At 36.0% G+C, this 26,165-nt stretch overlaps 1 protein-coding gene across 1 annotated transcript in view; it reads right to left on the bottom strand.

Moving 5' to 3' along the window:
* CDH7 (cadherin 7) overlaps positions 1-26,165 on the bottom strand; it is a gene marked incomplete at both ends in the record, with an annotated part of 69,324 nt that overhangs the window by 31,495 nt on the left and 11,664 nt on the right. Inside the window, 3 exons of the mRNA XM_084260020.1 lie at positions 608-775; positions 2,934-3,053; positions 9,695-9,989. Coding sequence (XP_084116146.1) covers positions 608-775; positions 2,934-3,053; positions 9,695-9,989 — 583 coding nt within the window. The remainder of the gene's footprint in view (positions 1-607; positions 776-2,933; positions 3,054-9,694; positions 9,990-26,165) is intronic.

Genomic DNA, 26,165 nt, shown 5'->3' with positions numbered 1-26,165 from the left:
GAAGAAGAAGAAGAAGGAAAAACAAAAGAAAAAAAAAACCTGCCCCAGACAGAATGGTATTAATAAACTGAACTCTTCAGTTTTGAGCCTAAAACTGTGTACTCTTTTCTTTGGGAGGGATGAGAGCCACCTTGGTTAAAGAAAATAAATGGAGGGAAGATTTTCTGGCTCTTCTGTGATTAACTCCTTAGGAAGCACTGTATGCACAAGAGAAATCCTGCTAAAATGCCAAAGGAATATGAAGGATTAAGTGTCAAGTTAAAGAACTATGCAGTCCAACTGGCAAGAGCTAAATATCTGTTAATGCGTATCTTTGTTTGTCTTTTTATTTATAGAGAAGCAAAATACAGTAATAAGTGCACCTGCTGCACATCATTTCAACTGTTCTGAAACATTATGTAAAGAAAAACGATTCTTCCGATGTAATAGTAGGAGTAGTAAATAACAACAATAATTATAACAACAATAATAATACATGCTTTCAGTGATTTTCAAAGTACTTAACATGGAAACTGAGGACTTTTTGTTTAGAAATAACATAACTTGTAAAGAAAATAACAACCTTTAGAAATAATATTACAAGTCATATTTTTACAAAGTAACTTACGCCGTGGAAAGCGGGGTGGGTTGTCATTAACATCAGTCAGGGTGACAGTTACAGATGTAGTCCCTGATAATCCACCATTCTGCCCAACCATGTCCTTTGCTTGAATAACTAATAGGTATTGGTCCTTGGCTTCCCTATCCATGTTTGGAAGGGCAGTCTTGATAACGCCTGCAGTAAAACAAGATATACCAATGGTCGAACAAGCAAATACATTACCACAACAGTTGAGTTTACCTTTAAAAGGTAGCAGCAGATCAATGATTGCACAAGGGAGGAATGAATTAATTTCAAAAATAATATCACTGACATAATACAAGCTTATTTTAATTAGTCACCAAAAGCCACCAGTTTTTATTTAGCACTAGATTCTTTGAGTAATGCAATGCGTGGCTGTGTTTTCTGAGTATCTCCTTCCTGAACTACACACTTCATAATATCATGGGCAACTGTCCCTTCCTTGGAGGAGGGCATCTTCTGTGTTTGAATTCCCACGCTTTTAGAGCTAGGAGGTACAGAATATTCTGTATCGAGTTTTAAGATTCCAAGAACAAGATTCTTTTCACAAAGTCACCAAGTTAACTCTTACTAATATTGATATTATGCCAGATTCTGCATGCATATGACATCATTTTAATTTACCACATGCATGCTTTGACAATACCCACTTCTACAGCATTAGTGTAATTAAGAGATTTTTGATTTATCAATGCAAATGCTGTCATATCTGAAGAAGCTTTTGTTATGTCCATTTGATGATCTACACACAATCTGTGATTAATTGATTTGAAAAGAAAAAGAAACCCAAAGCAAAACAAAACAAAAAATGTCCATGTTTCATACTTTCAGATTTGTTGATATGGATCTGAAAAATAAATATGCCTTCTCAAAATGTGATAACTTTATGAATATTTCATGCTCAGTACAGTGTACTGCCTCTAACTCTTGATTTCCAGAGAGGCAGCCGTTTACTCCACCAGCACTTAGTGTCAGCAGCAAAGGAAACATAAACAAACTAAATAAAGGAGAGGCACACTGGGACACGGACCCTTCATCTGATATTTGTTGAATGTTTAGTCAGAGTTTTATTTCTTCTATTTCCTTACAAATGCAGAACTTGCCATTAATCATCTCTTGGTTGAAACATTTATTTCACAAACAGAATGTCTGGCACTATTTCACTCATTTTACAAGACGTTAAAATATAATTAATACACAATTTCATAATGTTATTGTTCCTACACTACTTTTTCTGGCCTGCTTGTTTTTCTATCATAGTTAAATCACCAGACAATGTTAACCAATCATCTGGAAGCTAATTTTCACGCACACAGGAAATGAGTATCACATAAAAGTGAAAATGTATGCAAACATGAATCCTTAAATATTTTGATTTAGCAGAAACTGCCATATTATTGTTCAGGAGCTGTCTGCAATCATGACAACATACATTGCACATATGCAAATCAGGAGGAGAGAGAGAGAGAGAGTGAAAAACAACTGTAATTTATCCTCATGGCCAGGGTAACAGCTGAGAAAGTGCTATGTACCCCTGGTCAGGGCAGACCTGTTGCAATATGAAGATAATTTCAATACCCATTTCTGCAAATTTAGAACTTGTTAGAGTGTGACCTTTTGCTAATAGCACTGGGATTCAGGTCTGATTCACATCACAGACTGTTTATGATAAATAGGGTAAATAGTTTGGGGTTTTTTTTTGCTTTTGTCTCAACTTATGTATCTCTGAAATTAAGATTATAACTCTCCTCCATATTGGTGTAAGTGTAGACCTAAGCACTGAACAGATTGAGAACCTAGTTTTCTGCTCTACAAAATGATAAAATAGAATGGTAAATGTTTATTTAACCAACAGATGATTAAAGGTCACATTTTCTTGTGTCTTAAAATTTTCACAAAATATTTAGAAACTAGTAAAAAAAAAAATTCCCTGAGTAATTTTTCTTGAAAGTGGTAACAAAATGTTATATCTATACTTAAGAAATCTGTCTGTGACACTTAGATATTTCTAAAACAAATCTCTGCAAAAAAAACTTGTTCACAGCATCTTTCAATTTTCATTGATCAGAAAGATGGCAACAGGTGGAAGACCAAGAACTTGGTAGATAGAAAAAAGATAAAAATTCCAATGTCTGTTTATCACATAGCTCAGCTGTGACATTTTCTGAATCTATTCTGAAGAATAAGAGATTAAAAAATGAACAAAATCCATATGTATCTAATTAAAGAAGAGACTATATGAATAAGTTCAAGTTTTAATACACATTTTCTTTTCTCTCAGCATTACTTCAGAGGCTTTATGGAAAGTTACCTGTTTTTGGCTCCACAGAAAAGTAAGGTTGTCCTTGCAATATGCTGTAAACCACTCGAGCGCTGTTGCCGTAAGTAGGGTCATCTGCATCAGTGGCTGTCACTTGAACCACAGAGGTACCTGCAAAATGTTTAAGGGTCTATTGTACATAAAAGATAAAAAAAACCTGAACTACACTTACTCAACAGGATGTGGCAATATATGCTGAACAGTATGAGGTAGCTTTTTCGTCACTGTTCATTATTTCTGTGATGATTCAGCTCAGAATTTAAGACTCTTTTTGTAAACAGGTAGTACCAGCTATTAAAGAGTTCTGACTTCCCAATCAGTCTCAGCCTCTGACTCATAGCAATTAAAAACACCTCGCTCAGTAGCTCCCCCCCTCTATCTCTGCCTTTGGTTGATGGAGGTTATGAACACATTTTTGACATGTGAAAATGAGAGCAGCAAGTCTAGAAATCACTCTTTAACAACAAACTGCAACAGCAAGTGTCTCGGGTGAGCTTCACATAAATTGTATTCCAGTCAGTTTTATTTGTTTCATTTTCAGAAAACGGGTGGGAAAAAGCTCTGAAATTCTTCATGCATGATATAGAGTGCCCGCCATGCATTGTCCTCAGCTGTAATTCTCAGTTAAGTAGACAATCATAAATGGGTCTTGGGACCAGGTAACAGGTTTGATGAGACAGAGGATTAAGTGCAGCCCTTCATAAAATGGTACAGATTACAAAAGACAGTACTGGCTTGTATGAATTCTGACCAGATATTATAATTCATAAAATAACTTTATTCACTTAAGTTATGGCCTGGCTAACCCACATTCCTTATCTTTCTTCCTAAAGTATCCATGACAAAGTATTATGATTGCAATTCTATTTTAAATTCAATTTTTCTCTCTTGTGGCCTGTCTAATATTTTTGGACAGGGAAAAGTTATTCTCAACCTGAAATCTCCCATGCAACTATTAGGTAGATTGAAAGTTTAAAAAGAAAATTGGTAGTTAATCCATCAAGTCATTTATCAGTTATGGGACTTAAAATACATCAATTTTCTGTTCACCAGTAACTAAAGGCTTTGATTCAGTATGTCAAACCAATTTTACAGATTACTCTGTAATGTAATTTCGAACAGGGACCTATTTTAAACTTGCCAGACTCTCCAGTTTCTTAGCACAAGGGTATCATAACGACTATTTGACATCCTGTGTTCTTTGTGAAAGCCAGGCTTACCACATTTACAAAGTCCCTAAGCCCTGCCAATGAAGCTTACAATGTCTGCAAATATTGGCAAAAGTGCTTATAAACCTCACAGACAGTTACATCTTTGCTCCTTGCTCTTGCCGCTCTCAAGGACTCCAGACCAATACAAGATCAAAGAAATCACAGGCTCTGCAACCTCAATACAGACATTTTGGAAATCCGGCAAGCTTAGAAGTGCTTGTTTGCTGTAAAAATCTATTGATGTAGCAAACAAATCCTCTGCATTCTGTGAGATGAATAAAGTCAGTGTCTGAATCTAATTGGCTCTCTCCTAAAATGAAGATTTATCCATTCAAACACAGAGATCCTTTGGAAATGGGTTTCTTTAGACAGAAAATCTAACACCAAATCCTTCTGCACTCATCCCACATGAGTGTAATAAGCAATGAAAAAACAATGATACTTTTCTAATTTCTTTGTGTTAATCAACTCCTCTCGATTCTCAAGGGGACAAAAAAATCTTTTGAAACAACTGCAATTGTCATTCTTTCTTTACCTGCACCCAAAATCTTTGAGCTTCCAGAAGATTTATGCCAAGATTTCTGCACAATATGTTTTTTCAAAAGAATATGCAAGCTGAAATAAGGTATGGTAACTATCCAAAAAGTCCTACATATAGGTAATCGGTTCCAAGGAAACATAATGCATGGAAAGATCAGTCAGTATGTGAAGATTTCTCTTGAAGAACAGGAATTCCTTCAGAGGATGATCTCTGTAACAGAGCTGTCCTAATTTTTCTTGCAAAGGTTTACTGTCAAATTCATAGAGTTATTTTCCTCTGAAAAAGTTGTATCTGATAAAGCTGTATGGATACTCATGGAGAGTCAATAAATCTGTAGGCTGGGGGAAAATTGGTAATCACATTGTAGTTCCAACCACATCATCTTACAAAAGGAGAGTTTGTGCTTCTGCACCAAAATTAAGCCTTCTTTTTATCCCTGAATACTTTCCCCTATCTCACAACACAGACGGTCAGCTGTCGAACATGCATCCAGGATTAGGATTTAAAGGTAACAGGGGACAGTGAACAAATGGCACCACACCTTCACTCCAAATGAGTGAAGACAAAATGAGTGTCTGGTTAAAGCTTGTTTATGGTAGCAGTGCTCAGAGCCTTGGACTGCAGGTGTAAACAGGACAATAACCCTACCCTGTCCTTGCAATGACTTGCTATAACTTCATATAGGTTCAATAACCGTAACTTCAAATATTTCTTACAGTTTGTGGATCTGATGTAGGTTGAACAAATAAATAAGGGATAATTACTGAAAAAGTTTCTTTCCCTCCCAGATATGGATTCCTCTACAACTACTTTTCCCAATTATTTCTTTGTAACAAAGCTTGAATATTCAGCTCATAAAAATAATTCTACATGCAGCAAGTTCCTAAACTTTTTCAGCAATTGCAGCAAATACTGAGGGGCAATTCATACTGCTAATCAAAGGGTGTTTTTCTTTACTGATACTAGCAAATAACACACTGAATTTTGTGTGGTTGGCACAGATTTCTGGTTGGGGGAATGGGATGTTGTTTGTAATTTTTTTTACAATGTAAAAGTTATCATTTTTAACCCAAACTTTAGTAGATATTGGTAAATATTATGAGATTGCAGTGATCTGAGGATTTGCCTTATTTAAATTCTGATATTAGGGCAAAAGGATGGGAGAAGTTTCTGCAGAGAGGACCTCGATTTTAAGACATTATTTGTGCTTTAATTTATTCAAGACAAGTTTCAGCAATATTTCTAACATGTTGCAGATATCAACCTTTTCTGTGACAAGGTCAGATAAGGATAACTGGTTGCTGAAATTTATTTTTATTTCAATGGGATAATTTTTAAAATTCTGAGTTGTTTATTTTACAAAACTCTGCATAAAGCTTTTTAAAAATCTTCCTAGTAACTTCTGAAGTTCAGTAGTACTTTACCAAAGTTTTTATACATTGAGAAATGCCTGTGTGACTTCTGGTTTTAACATGTTGCAGGAAAACTGGTTTCTAAAGCTAGATGAACTTAAAAACGCTTATTTTTGAAACCGCACAAATGCTTATCAATTGAGTTGTAGTCACATTAACAAATTAGAAATAGACCTTTAAAGGCAATAGGTTATTAAATGCACTGGCTGATATCAATTAATGATGTGTAATATGTGTAATACACAAAAATTCCATGATGGTGTCACATTTTTATGTGATATCAGCTGCAACTAGAAATATTAAACACCTTTAATACCATGTTATCTGTCATACCACCTTAACCCTTACATGCAATAGTCCAGCCTGGTTCTCCTTCATACTATCTGGTATTTCTGTGCTTCCACCACTGTCCCTAACCCAGAGACGATGGTGCCTTTCCCCTTCAGGAGTGTGAAGGAGGAGACATATAACCAGCAGGCAGGGCCCCATCATGTCCTCACTCTGTTCCCACAGCCTCCTTAGGTTGCTTTCATTTGTGAATAAAGCCTAAGACTGGTTTCAGCCCAGCAGTAAGGTCAGATAAAGTAAAATAGGAGGGGATTTTGGTTGGTGAGAAACACCCTTCATTCAGGTTCTCAAAACCCACTACCCACTTGTACAAAAGAATTCTGCATGATATAAAGCTTTTTTTCTTTTTTTCTTTTCTTTTCTTTCTTTTCCCTTTGGTATAAAAGCAAATGTTTCTGTCCATCGCAATTAGAAATAATAAATGTGGGAAGAAAGGTATTTGTTGTGCTGGGTGTTACAAGCGCAGCTGTTGATATATATGGAAAGTAGAAAAGATTATACAGAACCAGAACAGTGATGGGTCTTCGAATTTTTATCTCCAGTTCCCTAGGCTATAAGCCAAACAAATCAGTATCTCACATCATCTAATATTTTTTTTTTGGTGAACAGCACAGTAAGTCTCTCCTAATACTTTATTAACTATAATTTGCATTAATTTTGTTTGAAATATAGCACTGCTACATTTTTTAAGTAAGAGACATACCTTTAAAAAAAGCTCTTTGATTTTCAGATAAGCCATATCTTTGTGGGTTTTGCTATGAATAGATTTACAAGCCATCAAGATATTTACCCTATCCAGGGTAATCAATATAATTGGGCCTGACCCAAATATAATTTGAACCTGACCTGAAGTCATTTCAAATAACAGAAATGATTTACTTTAATTAGCCTTAGATAATATCCTAAAATATTACCAAATAAAATCCAGAGTCATTATACTTGCATAACCACTCTTTAGGTTAAAGGTTATAATTCTCCTAGCTTTATAGTTAATTTGGGTTTAAAATCCTGTGATCTCTTTCATTTTGTTTAATATCCAATTAATAATCCTTGTCATGGATATAATTTTAAACAAAATGGGAGAGATACTTTACTTCTCTTTAATATTTTATGAATGCTTTGACTTATTCAAAAATCTGTTATGTAATAAACTATGTGAGTGTGTAAGCCAAGTGCTACACAGGCATTTCATTGTCCACCTTAATTCAGTAACAATGTAGCATTCCGTAGCTGTGTGTTACAAAGCATGAATACCCTTGAAACATACAGTTTCAGGAAGCTCATGAAGATGAAACCACTCTTAGTTGACACAAGGCCCAAAGAGTCCTCAAGTCTCAGTTAACAGTTTTGCACAATCTCTCACCTAAGTTGAATACATACTTGGTGCTGCAATCCGTATGGGAGAAAATTTATTTCATTAAGTTACATGGTAAAGATTCAACAAAATATGCAAAAGCAGCTGATTGAAAAATAGTCCCTAAGTTCTCCACTGCACGCTGCATACTGCACACTCCCCACAGATTGATTCCCAACATATTTTTGGAAGAAATGGTGTGTAGGTGAGGGATGGAGGCATGGATTTGTGTGTCTAGGTAAATCTCATATATGTGTAGTAGCTGGCCATAAGTCAATACGCCAGTGCAGGACAAGACAGAAGTAATACATGCAAAAGGTTAAGGTAGGGATATTGCTCTTCAAGGAACAGGGCAAAGCTGCAAAAATCTAATCATAGTTGGATGCTACAGCTCACCTAAACAGTCTAATTGTAATAAAACAGCAATTCAGAAAAAAAGGATTTTTTTTACAAAACATATTTTTAAAGTGCTGATTATTTAGGTTGTGCAGTCTTGGACTATCTGATTATCTGTTTTCCTGAAGTAGAGCAGTAAAAAGTTCTTAAAAATGTATCATGAATTCATCTCCTCCCTGATACCCCTTAAAATCCATTGTAACCATCTTTCTTTCAAAGGTGGGTATTGCCTCTTCAGGCATCCACATATTTTTCAAGTAACAATGAACAAGTACCAAGTATCAAATGAGAAATAGGATCTGTGTTCTCTGTTTAGTAAAAGAAATAAACAGAAAACTCATTAGCAATATTTTACTTGTCTCCTATTGGCTCCAAAGCTGAGTTTCAAATATAAAAGAAATGTTGACTAATGATTGCTGCAGGACATTTAGGGAAGATTCTTTTTCTCTCTCTCCCTTTAATTTAGAGGCATTGTTTAACATCCAAAACCACAGGAAATGGAAATGAGGAAACTATAGCAAATTCTATACTGGCAGTCTTACTGTAAGAGCATCAAATTTTGATATGGTTTAAAATCAGTCAAGCAAAGAAAATCCTAATTTTTATCACCATATAACCCTATCAACTTTCCCATACAAATAATTCCACTGAAGCAGATTAGGTTTGTCAGCTTCTTTAGCTCTCTTCAGCTCTCTTCTTGCATTTATAATTTCCGGTTAAAGTAAAATTTACCAAAATGTCTCTCAGCCAAACTCCTATCTATTCTGAACCAGCCAGCTTTCAAAGGAGCCATGGCACCTGACAAAAGAGTGGGGGTTTTTCTCTTTAATATCTATAGATGGTGAATTTTAAGTTGAAATATTTCCCTAATTCAAATTTAGGACAAATTAGCAGTTATTCTTTCTCAGCAAAGGGTCTGAAGCCCCTAAATACTGTTCTTAACTGATTCCACTGGAATTTTGAAGCTACTCCAAGTTGCATTCCAGTCCTTGACATTTGCAAATAATTCTCTGAGAGTTGGATTTAGGTATTAGAAAAGATGCAGATTAAACTATTACTGATATATGCCACACTTCAAAAATAATAATAAAAAAAATGCTAGCAGGAAAAATTATCACTAGAGTTTGTTAAGAATGGACTTTATCTGAACAAAATGATATATTATCACCTCTGAGTATCATAGCATAGGTGTGAAACTTATCGTTGTTAATGAGAGCTATAAAACAAAGCCTCTGGGCACTGGAATGAGAAATACACCATAAAATGCTTATCTGAATCCCTACATAGCTATTTGAGTTTCACAACACTTTTGAAAGGGTAAATACTTAATCTAGCATGTTATTTCCAGTTAAGTCTCAAAATATCTAACTGTTGCAGGTGGCTCATAGATAATTAAGTAGCTTAGTATGATACAGTAAAAAATAATGAAATGTTTAAAAAGACAATAGGAACAAATTTCCCACAACACCAACAGTGTATTTTGCACTTACCCACAGGAGACATCTCAGGAACTCCAGCAGTGTAAGGACCATCCAGAAATTTTGGCTCATTGTCATTGATGTCCTGAATCTTAATGACGAACTCAGATTCTGGTTCCACGGGTTTATTTGTCAGCCTATCTAGTGCTTGTGCTCGGAGTGTGTAGTAGGCCTGCTCTTCTCGATCCAGCCTCTTTGTAGCATGAATATCCCCCGTGTTCTCATCAATAATGAAAATGGAACTTGCCCCTTCGCCTGACAAGATGTATTTGATGGAACCATCTCCTTTATCAACATCAGAGTGAAGCTGGTGAAAAATTGATGAGAGATGAGATTAACTTACAAGAGAGTCAGTGGCATGAAGATATGTAAAAATAATTCTTATGCCGAGCAGTAGTACATGAAATTTTATTGTTCTTGCAAAGATAAGCTGAATGTTTATTGTGCAAGGCATGTGAGGGACCATTAGAATCTGTCAGCTTGCTCTTTTGAGCAAGACAATTTAATTCTTTCCTGAAAACAATTTCATTTTCTAATGCATTTGCTATTGCCTTATATTCGTGTCATCCTGAATTTTCATACATAGACACATGCACACATATGATCGTAACTGTGACTTACTCCTACCTGAATTTAAGTACAATCTTGGATTCAGCTTACTATTCTACTGAAGGGTGAGACTTCAGGCAAGTGTCACTATAAATTTCATGTCTGTGCTTTTTTGCCCCTGTAATATACAGGAAACTACAATCTCATTTCCTCAGCACTTACTGTGTAAAGCACTAAAACATATCAAATTAATTTAAATGGATTGGTCATTAGATTGCTCACTGGTATCTGATGGGACAGTAATTTCCCTTCCATATCTTGTTTTCTGTTATTCAACTTCACAAAAATACAGTGTATGGAAAAGACCAAGAAACCCCAGCACACATTGAACTATACAGCATTGAAAGTCAAGAGTCCTTTCCCTGGGACTAGTTGGAGCAGGCACGGAACAAATGTTGCCTAGTAGGCCAAAATGTATCTTCCATGAGAACTGCAAGACAGATTTACACAAATAAACTTTCTTCCCCATCACACAAACTGCTTTAAGTTACAGAGCAAGATTCCACAGATTTTGTAGCTCCTTTGTGTCTTCTGAGTCCCACCTTGCTTTTACAGAATACGAACTGAAACAATTCTCATTTTTCAAAATTGTATAAGGCACATAATTGAGCTGGATGTCATGTTAAAGTAACACACATATTTTAATACAAGTGGAAAGAACATCCCAAAGTAAAATTCAAAGTACGTACTCACTTGTTAAAATGTTAATTACTACTCATAAACAGCTAAGGACATTGTTAAAGGTATTGAGATTCCTTATTTCCCTTCCTGAATTTGTACCTGTTCAAACTCTATGATATGTTGAGTTTGGAGGTAACCCTACTGTCTTCATCGTCATAATTTCCTCCACTAGCATTTTTTTCTCTCAGCTGGGAGCATCACTGAGATAGTAATCACTTCCAGAATACATACAGAAAATTGCTATCTCAGGCATAACTTAGCACAGCTGCAAAACCTTTTCCTATTTCAGCAGGGAAGTATTCGTGATAAGTTTTGAATTTTTCAGCTGGATGAAAAGCTGCCTATTTCTTACACATTATTTCACTTACACAGTCTGGATATCTCATACTTATGCAATTACAGTGCACTCCCTTTCTTAATACAGAAATAGAGTATGGGCTTTGGACTGGCTCAAAAAGCAGAACTAGGGTGTCTAAATCAGATTAGGCACATTATTTCAAAATATGGCTTATCCTTATTCTGTTGCTACCTAGCTCCTGAGATACTTAAACAAGCCTCAGATTTCTTTGGTGGAGTTCCCTGAACATTTACAGTCCCACTTCTCAGAACACAGTGGAATAGTCAGTGCTGACACCGGGAGCAGATCAAGCTAAAATGTGTCTCACATCCAGGCTCTTTCAAGATCTGCAGCACTGCAGATTCCTTAGCCCTAATGGCTGTGGGTTTATTCAATGAACAGTATCTCTGTTCATCCCAAAAAAAAATCTGTCAGTTTGGGCTCTTGCTGCTTTTTCAAACTTGACTGGAAGAAGTACCCATCTTCCTGACAAAGGAACTGTTCAAGCAAGAATACATCTTGCATTTGATTTTGGTTTACTTTTCTTCTTCCTCTTTTCTTTTTCCTCTATGTACTTCAGGGTGCATAAGTCTCCTCTGTGCATTGTGTGGGTTCCCCTACATAGCCGGAATCCTACAGTCTAGACTGAAATGCTGACCACTACATTACCCAAGAGCTGAAGTTATGATTCACAAAGATTCAATGCCTTTGCCTTCTTGAAGTGGCACAGTTAACTTCATATCCCATATTCTAACAGAGCACTGGCCTTTTTGTGGTGGCTAAGACTCTGCCATTCTCCCTGTAAAAGTTATTCCACCCTTTGTGGCACACTTAAGCATGCGGTGGATGAGAGAAAAGCAAGTGACACCAGCATATTTAGCTGTGTATCAGGCAGAGCAGTTTTCTGAAGGTTAGAGACGTGCAAGTAGATCCCTTCAGTCAGAGAAAAGAAGGATTCCACATCTCAACTTGTGGACAGTAGTACAGCTCACTGGCATGTGGGTGAAGCCAAGTCCGGAGTGTAGGACCCACAGCTGGGTCTCACACTTCAGGGCTGCACAGTCTCCCTTTCACCTTGCATTTAGATCTGGCACTATCCTGAATAACTTTCCAGCAGCGTTTTGAAAGAAAAGAGACCTTCAGGGAGAGACCAGAAGTGTAAATCCTCAAAGATTCACTGAGTAAGGCATTCACATCCCAGAGAAAGAAGAAATTCTGTAGCTTCAGCATTTCAAGTTTGCTCACTCAGTGGCTCACTGATTAACACATTGTTTTTAAGGAGTCCCACTCTGAGGTCCATAAATCTCCTCATGGGTTAGACTACAGTGGCTGGTGCCCTGGAGTGAAATGCTGAACAGAAGCCACTTTCTAGAATAATGCCTTGGTAGAAAACTGCTACCCCATGGACTAGTAAAGTGATTAACAGTGACCTTTGTTACTCCAAGGTTGAGGCTCTGGGAGAGATAACTTATTTGTATCTTGTGTTAAAACTTTGTTCTACTGAGCATTTGAAAAACAATGCCGGCCCACACTCAAGTTAGCAAAGCACCATTCTCTACCTACTTAACCCCAGGAAGGTGATACAGCTCAAGATTTAGTTTGTCTTTAGCACTGTAGTACAATCAATTCTGTGTAAAGCACTCTACAGATTTTTTTTTCAACACTTTGATGTGCATTTTAGTGTCAATCTGAGATAACTTAAAAGTACAATACTAGACAACAATGCAAAAATAAGCTAGGCTAACAGAATCCAGGTGTATGCTTAGTGCAACTTTTAGATCACATTTATACCATTTCCACCCACCGTAATGCTCCCAAACACTGATCTTCAAAGTCATTAATTTAGAGGCATCAGCGATTGCCAACTAAGAACAAAATATTTGAATGCATCAATCCTGTACCATATTTACAGCTCTGCTACTACCAAATGGGACTTCCAGCTATTTATTTTAACATTCTGAAAACTGAGTAATATTTTCCTTATAATGTTAGCATTAGACAGCACTTAGGAAGTTCTTTTTTTGTTGTTTTGTTTCAGGGGTTTTTTTGGTTGGTTGTTTTTTGCTATTTTTGCCTTTTTTTTAAAGAAGCATATTTAAGAATGAAACCTGGGATTTTTATTTGTTCTTGTGATTAATTTGGCAACAACTCTATAGCATGATATCAGTCCCCAGGGCAGTTGTAGTTTACAGGAAAGCTCCAGAAAACATCTATGGCAGTGACATCTATTAGCTTGTCTATCACTCCTACAAAGACATTCATGTAGGAGACAGAACTGTAGCTCAATCTGTAGCTGTATATGGGGACTAAGAATTCAGAGGTAGAGAGGATCAAGACAAAGGCAGTTTCAAACTGTTGTTTCAAGACACATGGAAGATTCAAAGATTCACTAAGAAAATCTCACCTGAACCCATTCTGTTATATTCCAGACAAATATTCTTTCAAAAGTAATTTGCAATAAATATTGAAAATAGAATTCCTCCTTCTGTTTTCTGAAAGGGGAATGACTTAAGTACCTAAGGGTTTATACTTCAAATTTATTTAATGACTGTGCTGCCTACACCCCATATCCATGATGGTCAGTCTCCAGTTCTCCTTGGCTTTTTACTTCTAGTCTGAGCACCATGATTTGATTATTACACACTGATCCTATTTCTTCTTTGTTACATTCCAGATATATTTAACCTGAAGATTTGTTGTTGTTGGGTGTTCCCTGCTTTATACCGTGTACAAGAAAAAATACATGAAAAAAGAAAAGAGAATCAGCAGTCTTCTTCAGGGAGATGATGCCTTTCCTAACAAGATGACAACTTTTGATGTTCTAGGAAAGTTAGTGGAGAGTAAACAAACCTAATAAGAAAAGCTGCACAAGCCTTGTGGAGGCAGACAGTTCTAGTACTTATAAAGTCTTTGTTTTTATTATTTTATCTTTTTAAATTGTTTTTATTTATTTATTTATTTTGAAAGAGGCTTACTGAGTGCCCTCTACTGTCGCTGAACTCAACCTAAAACCAGGACACATATCTTCTTAGGCCCAACTCCTAAAATTCCTTCTTGTGTTTAGAAAATCTTTGCTTGGATATGTGTGAGAGAAGGAAGAACTCATTATAAAAGGCACTATTAGCATAACTCCTTAAATGAATGTAATTTTGTCCTGACATATTTTTTGGCCCTGCAGCAATATAAGTTCTTGCCTTAAGCATTTATGTTTATGTGCACCCTTAGGATGATGATAGAGAAACCTAAATAATACATTTCCTTCAAGATTCCCTAATACTTTATAGTTTCTGGATTTCGCCTATTGTAGGTACAGATGATGTAATTTTGCATTGCTTGACATTATTCTGATGCATTATTTTCAATAGAGAAGGATGTTCATTTTTAATTTAGTGCAGTTTAATGCACTGCATTAAAAGCAATTTGTCTGACCACCACCGATCTGTTTGAGGTCTGAATGTGAGGTTTGCTACTTCTCTGATTTTCAGTTCAGGCTCCCTTAAAGCAGGTGCAATGTTCATATGCCTCTCTTCTTCTTCCTTTCCTAAAGATCTGTCTTTGTAGCTGTTCCTCCCTTTGGGAGCACAGCTAACATTTCATTGCAAAGTTTACAGATTCTGGGTGTAGAACAAAAGCACATGGAAAATGTGAGAAGCTGCTGGGTTTTCAGCACCAGCAGGATCAGAGAGGTAATGGTGAGAAAGAGAAAGAAAGAGCAAGTGTATGATGTTTCAATACAACCCAGCTCTGTAGCTCCCTGAGACTGTAAGAAATGTGCCCTCATTTGCAGAATAACTGAAAAGTTTTCTCAAGGAGGATTTACCTTGCCTGTGCCTTTTCTTTTCTCTCTGTGAAAGTAGATAGAAAGGGAGGTAAGGAATGAAAACCGCCTCCTCATGACTGTGCAGGCATCCATAGCTCTTGGTGCTATGGAAATGATGCAACTGCAGCTTTATTTCTGCCTTCTCACTAAAAGCATGGAGGGACTAGGAAGCACAAAAAGACAAAAGGAAGAGAAGGTACCTAGCCAGCAGCAATCTCCTTGTCCATTTTATAACCACAACTATCACAAAACATCTGAGAATTGATTGTGGGAGGAAGGCACAACATGCCCCCCTGCTTTCTGGGAAGACATAAAAAGGGCACTTGTCAGGTGTATACAGAATAAACATGCAATTGGCAGAAGATGAAAGAAGGTAGGTGGTTTGAAACAAAGACTTAATTTTCCACTTAATCTTGGTCATCATGACAGTCCAGTTTTGGATTCAGTACTTACTGTGATTGCAACTATAAGATTTTGAAATCCCTTTTCCCCTCAGATTACCACTGTAAGTGTTTTGAATTGTGATTGCTCATAAAGTACCAGTTAATTATAATTTTTTCTTCTTTTTTTAAAATATGACATTATACTTCTTAACTATCAGAACAACTAAGGGTTCAATGTTGCTGATTTGGAACAATTTCAAGGCTAATAACTAACATTTAAAATTCAACATAGACAATGGAGACAACGTTTAAGCAAAATCCTATATGCACTTATACCACATTTCTGCAAGCTGCAAGGGCCTCAAAAACACATTAGTCACTTATATAATTGTTTTCAGAGGTAGCTACGAAACTATTACTCTTGGAAACTGTAACCGTATTTCAATATCAAAAGCTTAAGACATCTTCTTTAATTTCCTTTTCATTCTCATTACAGAAGTCATGTGGGACAGAAACAGATTCCTCAACATTTTATTGATGTCAGCAAAGGCTTGTGATTCACATGATTGACTTCACACTCAGGCACTAGTGAAAGTATTATTCAGCAGGTAATGATTTTCTTATAAAGGTCTTCTTTCCAAGAAACATTGGGAAAGTGATAAAGCAGCTCCTGGAGGGCTTTTGTTTGCTTTTGGTTTTATTAATTTATGTAAAACTATAGTACAAGCCTGGGCTGAGAAAGAAATATGCTGTTCTATGTGCTGTGCTTTCAGCATAACAGATTATGCTAAGGACAAGAGATCAAGTCAATATAAATGGCTATACCCAAAACCCTAACATTTTTAATTAGAGTTTGAAAAGAAGGAATATGTTTGTAAAGCTGCCAGAGTTTCCCTGTCTTAGAAATGTTGTCAGTGTAGTAAGGAACCAGCATAGATAATTGTGCCACAGTGGCACAGTTTGCCACTTTGACATACTAGCAATTTCATGCACTGTTTTGTCGCCTCCAGACTTTCTCCTTGACAGGAAAGTGCAGAGATAGCCATGTGGGAATACAACAAGGTCCCATGCTGTAGACCACAGTATAACCCCATTATATTTATCTAACAAAAGCAGCTGGTGACAGACTTGATCAAAACTCAGTCATCCCAGACAAGACTTCTGTTCTGTGTCAATCTAAACACTCAAAAAAAAAATATTAAAAAAATTGTGCAGAGTCCTTAGAACTGACCAAAGACCCAAGAGCTGCTAAAACAACCAAGGTCCAAGACATTCCTGAGATCTCTTCACACCCAGCATTGTCCTTATAAGGCTGCTTGAACTCAGATGGTCTTCAAATCCCCTTTTGTCTTGAAATATAAATATATATATATATATATATATACATATATATATATATAAAATACGCCTAAATTACTAATCAGTACTCTAGGAGGATAATAACCTTATCACCTTGGCCACATGAAGTAAAGTGAACATTTAATTTTGTCAACCTTTTGAAGAATGTGGGTGAAGTGGGAAAGAGAACAGTTAAACTTCTTTAATTTCTTGATGATTATTATTCAAACAAAATTCAAAACAGAAGTACCAAAATTCTAAAACTTACACTTCACAACATTCCAGTTAGTATCTAAGTAAGCCCTCAAGGCTTCTAAGTGGAAGACAAAGTTCAGATGAAAGGTTCCTTTAGGAATAAGAGATACTGTCATCTAAGGGCTAGTGAGTTGAATAATTAATAGGAAATACTGAAAACTGTATGTGATAAGAGCATCCATGTCACATTTTTATGACTTTTTTTTCCTCTTAATTTTCCTCTTAACACTCAGTTTTGTCTACAGTGCTTTCTCTATATCGGTATACTAATATAATTTAGGTCTTTATAAAGTCATATATTGATTTTATAAATGGATACAACATATGTATACATTTAAGTTCACATATGTATGCATACATATACACATGTGCACACACACGTCCATTTTCTTATTCCCCCCTTTTCCAATCTCTGCAGATGCTGCACTCACAAATCTGTGCCTTCTCCACCCCCTTTCCCCTCCCCTCCCTCCTCCCCCAATTTTAATAAGAACACGAAATGCCCTGTGGCGACAGGGAATTGTGCAGCCAGCCCATTAAGATTAGTACAGCTACAGGAGGAACTCAGAAGCAGCTGCTGCTGTAGATGGAGCTGAGTGGGCATATGTAGCCGGCTGAGTATTCTTGAGGAGTTTTAATGGGCCATCATCATGGCATGTCACTCTCCAAAATGACTATTTGTCATTCACACTCTTAAAAAGACAGTTTGGCAGCTTTGGGAGGTAAAAGCCATCTGTATACCGTGCATCATCACGTACTAATTGCATAATATTTATTGGGGTGGAGGGAGGGGGGCGGGGGGACACAGCAATACTGTATTGTAGCACCACCAAGAGCCTGCAGGCGACATAACACGTGCAGAATAGGAATGGAAAAGAGACCTGCTTTCCCCTCACACATACACTTCCAGCTTTTCAGAAATTATCTTGCTGAAATTTAGAATGGGGACACCAGACCACAATGTTTGCAAACAATATGCCTGTTGCAAATCTTACGGACCTGTTCAATATTCTGTTTAGTTTGGCTTCATTTGATAGGTTTGTTGTTTTTTTTCCCAAACCACTCTCAGTCCATCAGTACTTGTAGTACTCTGAGTATTCCAGTAAAAAAAATCTGCTTCACTGACAAACCAAGCCAGGATTTGCTATCAGACTTACCATATAAAACCCACTTTTGTTTTTTACCCAAATAGATTTAATTCTTGGTTAAAGAAAACAATGACTCAAACCTCATTCATACAAGTGCCTAAAAACATTTAATCATGTGAAAATACCACTGGAGTGAAATTCTGTTTATTCTTACAAGCTGCATTTCTGTCACCATGAAAGGGACTACGTCCGCTTCCATACATACAGATAGTATTTTCACATGATCCATAGCTATTCATAATGTACCATACTACTTGCTGTTATACACCAAACCAAAGTATTTACTGGTCCAGTGATTTGATTTATTTTGTTGCCAAGAATCACTGAAGCTGTAAGACAAAATTCTCTCAAAGTCACTACTCTCTATTTCAGCAGTGAAATAAAATTGTGTGAAGATGCTTTCTCCCTGTATAACCCATGTATAGTCTCTATGAAAGTGAATAGGCTTAAAAATGTAGCATGTCAAATAAATACCAAAGACCCTGAAATACTTCACAGAAGAATATCTCTGTGCTAGCAGAAGTCCACAGCCTTCATACGGTTTATGTATATGTAGCTGTTTACAAAAATAGACCCCTCAAGAATTTTTTACTTATTCTTCTCAAATCACTTCCCCACCACACATGAAACAATCTCTGCTTGTACAATATTAATAAACATAAAGAACTGTTTCTTAAGCATATACTTTTCTTGAATAAAATACATTTATATGTATGTATGCATAAATACATATATATTTAGAGAAATGTGAATATATTCTGTTCATATACCACCATACATTGTAAAAAATGTTAATCCTTTTATTAATTATTTATGATTTTTAAGTCTTTGATTCTCTTTTTTTTTTTTTTTATGGCCAGAGAATGCATGAATGCACTTTGCCTTATGGCACAGGAAAGAGGTAGAGTAGAGAGATGAAAGAAGGAAGGCAACACAGAATTTTTATACCTGCAATAATGCAAAATAAATGCTTCTCCACACACCCCCCACCCCGTTCCTGAAAACAGACATAAGGAAAACAAATAGTTAGATGCAGATTGGAAAGTTGTTTTTCCCATGTTGCTTCTTCTACTTACCCATGGTAATTTAGGCCTAGGATTTCAACCATGGAAAATGAGAGCGTATTAGAGGATCTATTTTTTTCATATCTAATTCTGTAATCTAAAGAATTATCTGTAATAGCACTGAGAGGGAAAATAATCACACACACTTCTTTTTGACTATCTGTATCAATAATACCAAATTTACAAACAAAAATTCATTTGGTATTAAAGTCTTTTCTGAGAAAAGATATGTAGTTATACTGAATGTCTTTATTTTAGAGTGGAAATTACACCTCCCATACCGTCTCTTCTTTGTCAAACTACTGATCTATAGTTTAGAGTGATTATCCCATTTCTGCTTCAACTATCCAGAATAGCTTGCAGCGTTGCTTGGTTGATAATGATTTTTCTCATAGGAACCTGCTTACAAAGAACATTAGTACCAAGGAATAGATACCCGGAGGGTGTAGATATTTTTTCTGTTGCTTTTTGTTTGGTTTTATGTTGTATCAATTCCTCAAATTTCATTTGCTCTTGAAAGTTTAATGCTTTTAAAAATCCACTCATAATCTTACCTTGCATTGTTAGAGGGAAGTGCTGAAACCCTGACAGACTAGAAGACAATGGTAAAATATGTAACTGCAAAGCAGTTGAATTAATTACTGTGACTAATTGTGTCTGTAGAAGCTTAGAAAGTACTGGCCTACCAAAGTCAGCACGATCTAATAATTTTAATGGTGAATGATTTACAGTAGAGAAAAAATATAATTAACTGGATCCACAGCAACACTGACCTGTAATTCCCTGAAAACATTTAAAGATGTGTTAAATAGCATTTATGAATGTGTTAAAACAAAGCAGAATCAACATTGATTTGTCTACCTTTCCATTTTAAAGAAACATAAATGTCACACACATATCAGGGCATCTGTGTTGACTACTGTGCTTTGCTTCTTAAAAATTAAATTCCTTTTGTCTTTATTAAGTTTTACAGGTTTGGATAAATGCAATAATCAGTGCTGACTTTCTTGAAAGATTTATAGTCAACTTGAAATTGACAATCCTTCATATGTTTATATTGGTTATATGTTATAAAATGCTTCAAAATACCCAGATATTTCTCAAAACATTTCCACAAATTTCCACTAAGATCAATGAGACTACACCTAGATTTAAAGTGCAAAATTAAGAATTTGATGCAATGCCCATATCACGCATTAGTTCTTGGGAAAGTCTATTGGGGAGAGAGAGTCATGACTTCTCAGACCTGACAGAGGGTCATGGAAATAAATCAAGAACAGAGAATTTTGGACGTAAAATTTTACTGTAACAATTTAATATGAGTAAATTATTTCATATGAAAGAGCAGCAATGAAAATCTATAGCAAAGCAGTTTCATTGCTAGGATGACAACATAACATGAAAAAACATCGGCCGACCAAATAATGTGTGGTATTAGATATCCTTCTTTAGACCCTTGTCTTGTGTCTTAAAATGAGTTCACTTAAAAAGAACAGAAGAATCCCTTCACTACCTTATTATCATAAAACACAAGTTACTGTTGTCAGTGTGTTTACATTTCATTTAGAATCTCTTTTTAAGTCTGGCTTGATTAAACAACCTGACGCTCCTGGAGTGCTTTCTATTAACTACTATAACTGATTACTAACACTGCAGTTCAGAAAAGGTAAACCACTGAATGACAGATCAGTTCTTGTTTTTCAGCTGGCTATAAGATGGTTTCTTTTTTTTTTTTTCCCCTCTCCTTTTATGTATTTCACTGAAGATACTTTATCACACTGTTTTTCACCCAGAAGTGTTTAGAAAATACATATTCATCCATCTATTACCTGCCCATTGTTCAAAATTCACTCCAAAGTGTACAGAAATTTAACCCTGTGCTCAATCAAATTCAATCTCTGGGTTAGAATTCTCTCAGTTAGGAAAACATCATTACCCCCATACAGCACGCAGGACTTGCTTAACGCTCATGGAAGTTGGTACTAAGCATATGCCTAAGCGCCTTTCTGAAATAGAGCCTTAATCCCTGTGCAAAGTAAGGGTGTTTTAACGAACAGCAATGTGCATCACAGCCTAATTGTAAGAAGCAGAATTGAAAGCTTAAGTGATTCCATTACATAAATTCACACTGGAGCTGTTCAGTATTCAGAACCAGCTGAAGTGGGGTATGCACAGTAAATATGGACATTTGAAACTCTGCCTTAAACTGTTCAGATCATTTAAACTGATCCTTTGCAAATAAATACTTTAAAAGGTTTGATTTCTCCTTAACACTTCTTTTTTTTAACTATTCAAATTTGCAGGTCTGCCAGGGCTTTCAGATATAACCAGATTGATCTCAAGATAGCAATTCATATTATGATAGGCATTTTTGCTCCATAGGATTAAGGGCTAGGAAAAGAAATGCTTTTAATGCCCCTGTTTTGTGCTGTTTTTCAGAAAACATTTGAGGGGGAGGATAATGCATTAGTATTTCAAAACCACAAAAAAAAGATGTCTTAACACGAACAATACTAGGTTAATTGTAAAGCCCTGCAGCTTAGAAGGATTTTAACAGCTGTATGTAAAGGACAGTGGTCTCACGGTGCCTTTTTTTAGTTTGGTGTGATGAGCGTTTAATAAAAACAATCTCATCAAATGCCTGTGCAGTCATTACATCTTGTTTCCTTAAGTCTTATTTTGAATTTTCAAATTATGAGAGAAGATATTTATGGGTTCACTCTTTTTTAAAAAAAAATAATCCATAGAAGTGAGTTTTGCCATGTATGATGCTGATGCCAACCCAGGATTTTTTCATCTGTTCTTCAAGTTTTCACCAGAATGCATTCTTGCTGTTTCTTACTCATTCCCATTAAATGCTAAGAATACAATCGATTTGTGTGCAATTGATAAACAGATAATGAGAAAACACTGAAATGGCAGGTGTTATTTTACATTGGTCATGTATACTTGCTGAATGTACATTAAAATTCAAATTTTACAGACCTGTTTCTAATTCTGAAAACCATCTGGATTCTACTGAAAATGTTCAAAGTCTAACTTCAGAAACTCACTTCTGAAGGTTCCAGTGCTTCACATATATTGAGAACTTTCAATTTACATGAAGACCTCTCTGATTATTTGAAACGATGTGTGTTTTTGCCATTATAAAAGATGTTGCATAGGGTACATAATTCAACTTATTAGATGGTCCCTGATGAAATTAGAGCCCTCTTATCTGATAATCATTTTTATGTTGTTGCCCTTCTGAGTGAGCTCTGGTTTGATAAATATAAAGCACACAATGAGTTCCTTACAAGAATACTCCCTGCTTCTGAAGCATTGTGGTCAACATGACAGTACAGGAGTTATTAGTATTGTGCATTCCATTAACGACAAAGAAGATCAGTCATCTGAATTTATTCTTATCTACCTCAGAGGTTTCAGATCAGATGACTGTTACAAATTTGTCTGTCATGCTTCTCATGTATACCATCAAACATCTCCTAAAGGGATCTTCTATTATAGTATCTGATCAGTTTTATAACTGAATCTGAAAACAATGAATTACTCTTTGAGATTAGAGTTTAAATCACTATAATACTTGCCCCCAGCATTCAAGACTGATCTTTGCTGAGTTTCACTTGACACAGCATGTAAACTTCTCTACCAGATTGTCTGAGCACTCGCAAAGCTTAATTGATCCAATTTGCATGTCTCATCCTGGCAGAATTGTGCATCATTTCTATCCTTTTGGACTAAGTGATCACAATCTAATCACTTTGTATACAAAGCAGATGGAAAGTTTCCAGCTCCTTTGCTATCCCCTTGCATGCATCCATATTAAAGCAATTCTAATTCGACAAGCAATCTGATCTTTCTGTATTTTTATAGGATTATGGTCTCATTGATTGGCCTTCTGTCACCAGTTGTAATGTTCAGAACTTTATACTCAAGGCATTTTCACTTTTGCCTCACACCTTCTGTGTGGTCCATTAAAATGATCACTTAATCTAACAAACTGTGCTAAACATTCCCCCTTAGGGAAGTTCTGTACAGCTTGGTGTAAATCAGCACAGCTCTGTGCTCTGGAAGGAGGGAACGATTTTCTTTCCTTGAGGATCTGCTCCTGTATTTTCAAGGGAAAACAAATAATTAATCATAGCCCATTCATAAACTTCTAAGCCAAAAAATGATGTCTTTTAAAAGGAAAAACTATTTCTGAACATGAAACAGATATCTCTTATTTGTGTTATTTTTTTTCTACTTTCTCCCCTTAAAACTCTGCTAGTTGTCATTTAAATACAAAGGCAGTCTAATAAAAAATATATAACTTATTAATAGATGACATCTAGCTTGTGAAAATAACACAAATAAATAAAAGCTTCTATAAAGAAGTCATAAACAGATCAGTCAAACTAATGAAGATTAAGGATGCAGAGAATTCAAATATCATTAAAATCAAACTTTCTGAAGTAAATAGAAAAATCTACTTAATAACCACACTTGTTGTTCACAGCTGGAATTTATATTCCCCACCACTTTATATACATCTTTAAAGGTTATTTTATTTACTCAACTGTACTCTATTCCTCACATTCCTAACTGGTGAATCCTTTGTCCTAACGGTCCTACTGATTATCTACTCTCCCTGTGGAAGGAGAGGAGGCTACGGTTGGCTAGTATTGGCTTCTTTTTCGTTACATACTTCCTTTTTATTGCTTCTTCCTCTTTTGTTTTGTCCATTAAGCTCTATTACTATTTGCCTAATAAAATTTATCAGAAGGCAAAAATATTGTTAGAGGTTATTTGAAATTTGTTTTCTTTGAAGAACTCATGACAAACTCTGAAGAAATGATCAACCACTGGTGGATACCGCTCATGACAGCACAAGATCGGATACACCCTTCAGTCTGTTCTGCACCTACTTTTAAAACAAGTATAAGACTGGAAAGAAAAAAAAATTAAAAGGCTACATAAGAGAAGAAAAGAACCAGAATGTGCTATTAAATTCTCCAATTTTTATCAAAGAGAAAGCACCCCAGTTCAGTAATAGAGCTATGCTGTTGCATCCATATATACCATAACAATAGCAGCACAACTGGAAGGATAGTCGTTGTAGTAGTTGTTCAATGGCAAACATAGTGGATTCAGCATTAACTGGCAAAGAACAAACTGAATCAACCAAATACACTAATTTGATCATAAAAAACATATTAAGAGAGTAAACAGACTTTTTATTAACATGCTGCATGCTGAAAAGTGGTAGTATAAAACCAGCAATGCCTTCCTGTGACTTGCATTTCAAGCAGGTTCAGTGGACAAGTCATATGTCAGCTGTTCATATTGCAACCTTGGCTGAGTCTTGTAACGGAAAGATCTTTCTTTCCAGGAGATGAATTGTGCCTCCGGTTACATAAGTAAGTAAAACCCCTGCTATCTTCAAATTCTGTTCTCTTTGTAAAAATGTGCAGTCCCATAGACTACAACTGGGTTGTGCAGGTGTAAGTCAGTGGAACATAACAACCACGTCTGTGGATGACACTCCAGAAATAATAGGAAATAATAGAAGGCAGTTTGCTCTCTCTCAGCTGCGTTAGCTCAGCAGGACTAATGGCAATAATAAGTAGGGGAAAAAAAAATTGTCACCAGAACAGGCAGGTGTGACTCACACATAAGAGTAAGAAAGTATAATTTTATACAGTCATTTTAAGAACAATTTTTCTGCTACTCTGTAAACAATCAGACATGTATTAGAGCGTTGTGTTCTATTTAGTGAAGACACCCAGGGTTTCTATGCCAATGTGAAGACTCATGGCCCTGAGGTGCCTTTTCTGTGTGGCAACCTGCTGACAGCCCCACACTCTGCCCTGAAGGCATTTAAACCTTCAGCTGAGGTAAAAAATAAAACAAAAACAAAACAGTATTGAATGTTTTCTTGAGCCTGGATTTACAGCAAAACATTAGGAAGGGTCTATTGGTTAATGAGACACAAAAATTCAGGAGTATGAAGAACTGAATAACTCTTACTTTGCCTTCCAAAGCATCATTAATAAAATAATGTTATCCTCTACCATATGTTACTAAATAATATCTTAATGTTTTCGAGTTTAAGAAAGTATATCTTATCTTGTTTCATTATTTCCCAAAAGTATTGTTTGATTTTTGATTAGGAAAGCATTGAACTTTATGTTCATCATCAGTTGTACGTGTATTTCCAACAGATCTAAGCAATAAAGGGAAAAAAAGAGATTTGTCTGTGCCCCATTACTCTCTACAGCAGCACTTGTAGTTCTGTCAGAGTTCTGTTATCAGGAAAGGTTATTTACAGATGCAAAACTGTCTGACTCCAAAAAATTTTGGAATATTGCTGATCAGTTTGTTCACTGTAATAAACTTAACATTTTTGACCTTGATGGTTAAACTGCAGCATGTTTCCCCTGTATCTTGCTAATTACCTTACAAAGTAATTTTCCGGAGAATTGAATCTGATCCACAACTTGTTAGCTCATCCTGCTACAGTCCAAAAGTGTGTACCAAGCTGGCCTGCGCAGTTTAAGGGTAGTGCAAAGCAAGCATGAAATGGTCAGAACTGGAAGGTGGGCCACTGTATCTAATACACAGAAGATCAAATTATTTCAGAAACAAAGGTAAATATCTTCTATTTTTAGTGTAGTCTGCCAATACCGACTATTATGAGGTATCAGATGGTTCTGTCATCAAGGTGGAAATCTTAATCTTTCTGCCTTCCTCATAGCCTCATTGCCTGCTTGGCAGATATTGTGGAACCAAGACAAAGCACCTGGGCCCTCAGTCCACATCATTCCATATGAAAAGCAGACACTGATTTAATTTTGTTCTTCTAGAAG

Source organism: Gallinula chloropus (genome assembly GCF_964237585.1).
Source record: "Gallinula chloropus genome assembly, chromosome: 2".
Taxonomy (NCBI): Eukaryota; Metazoa; Chordata; class Aves; order Gruiformes; family Rallidae; genus Gallinula; species Gallinula chloropus.
The sequence above is the reverse complement of the archived record's forward strand: the minus strand, read 5'-3'. Positions and strand labels throughout refer to the sequence as shown.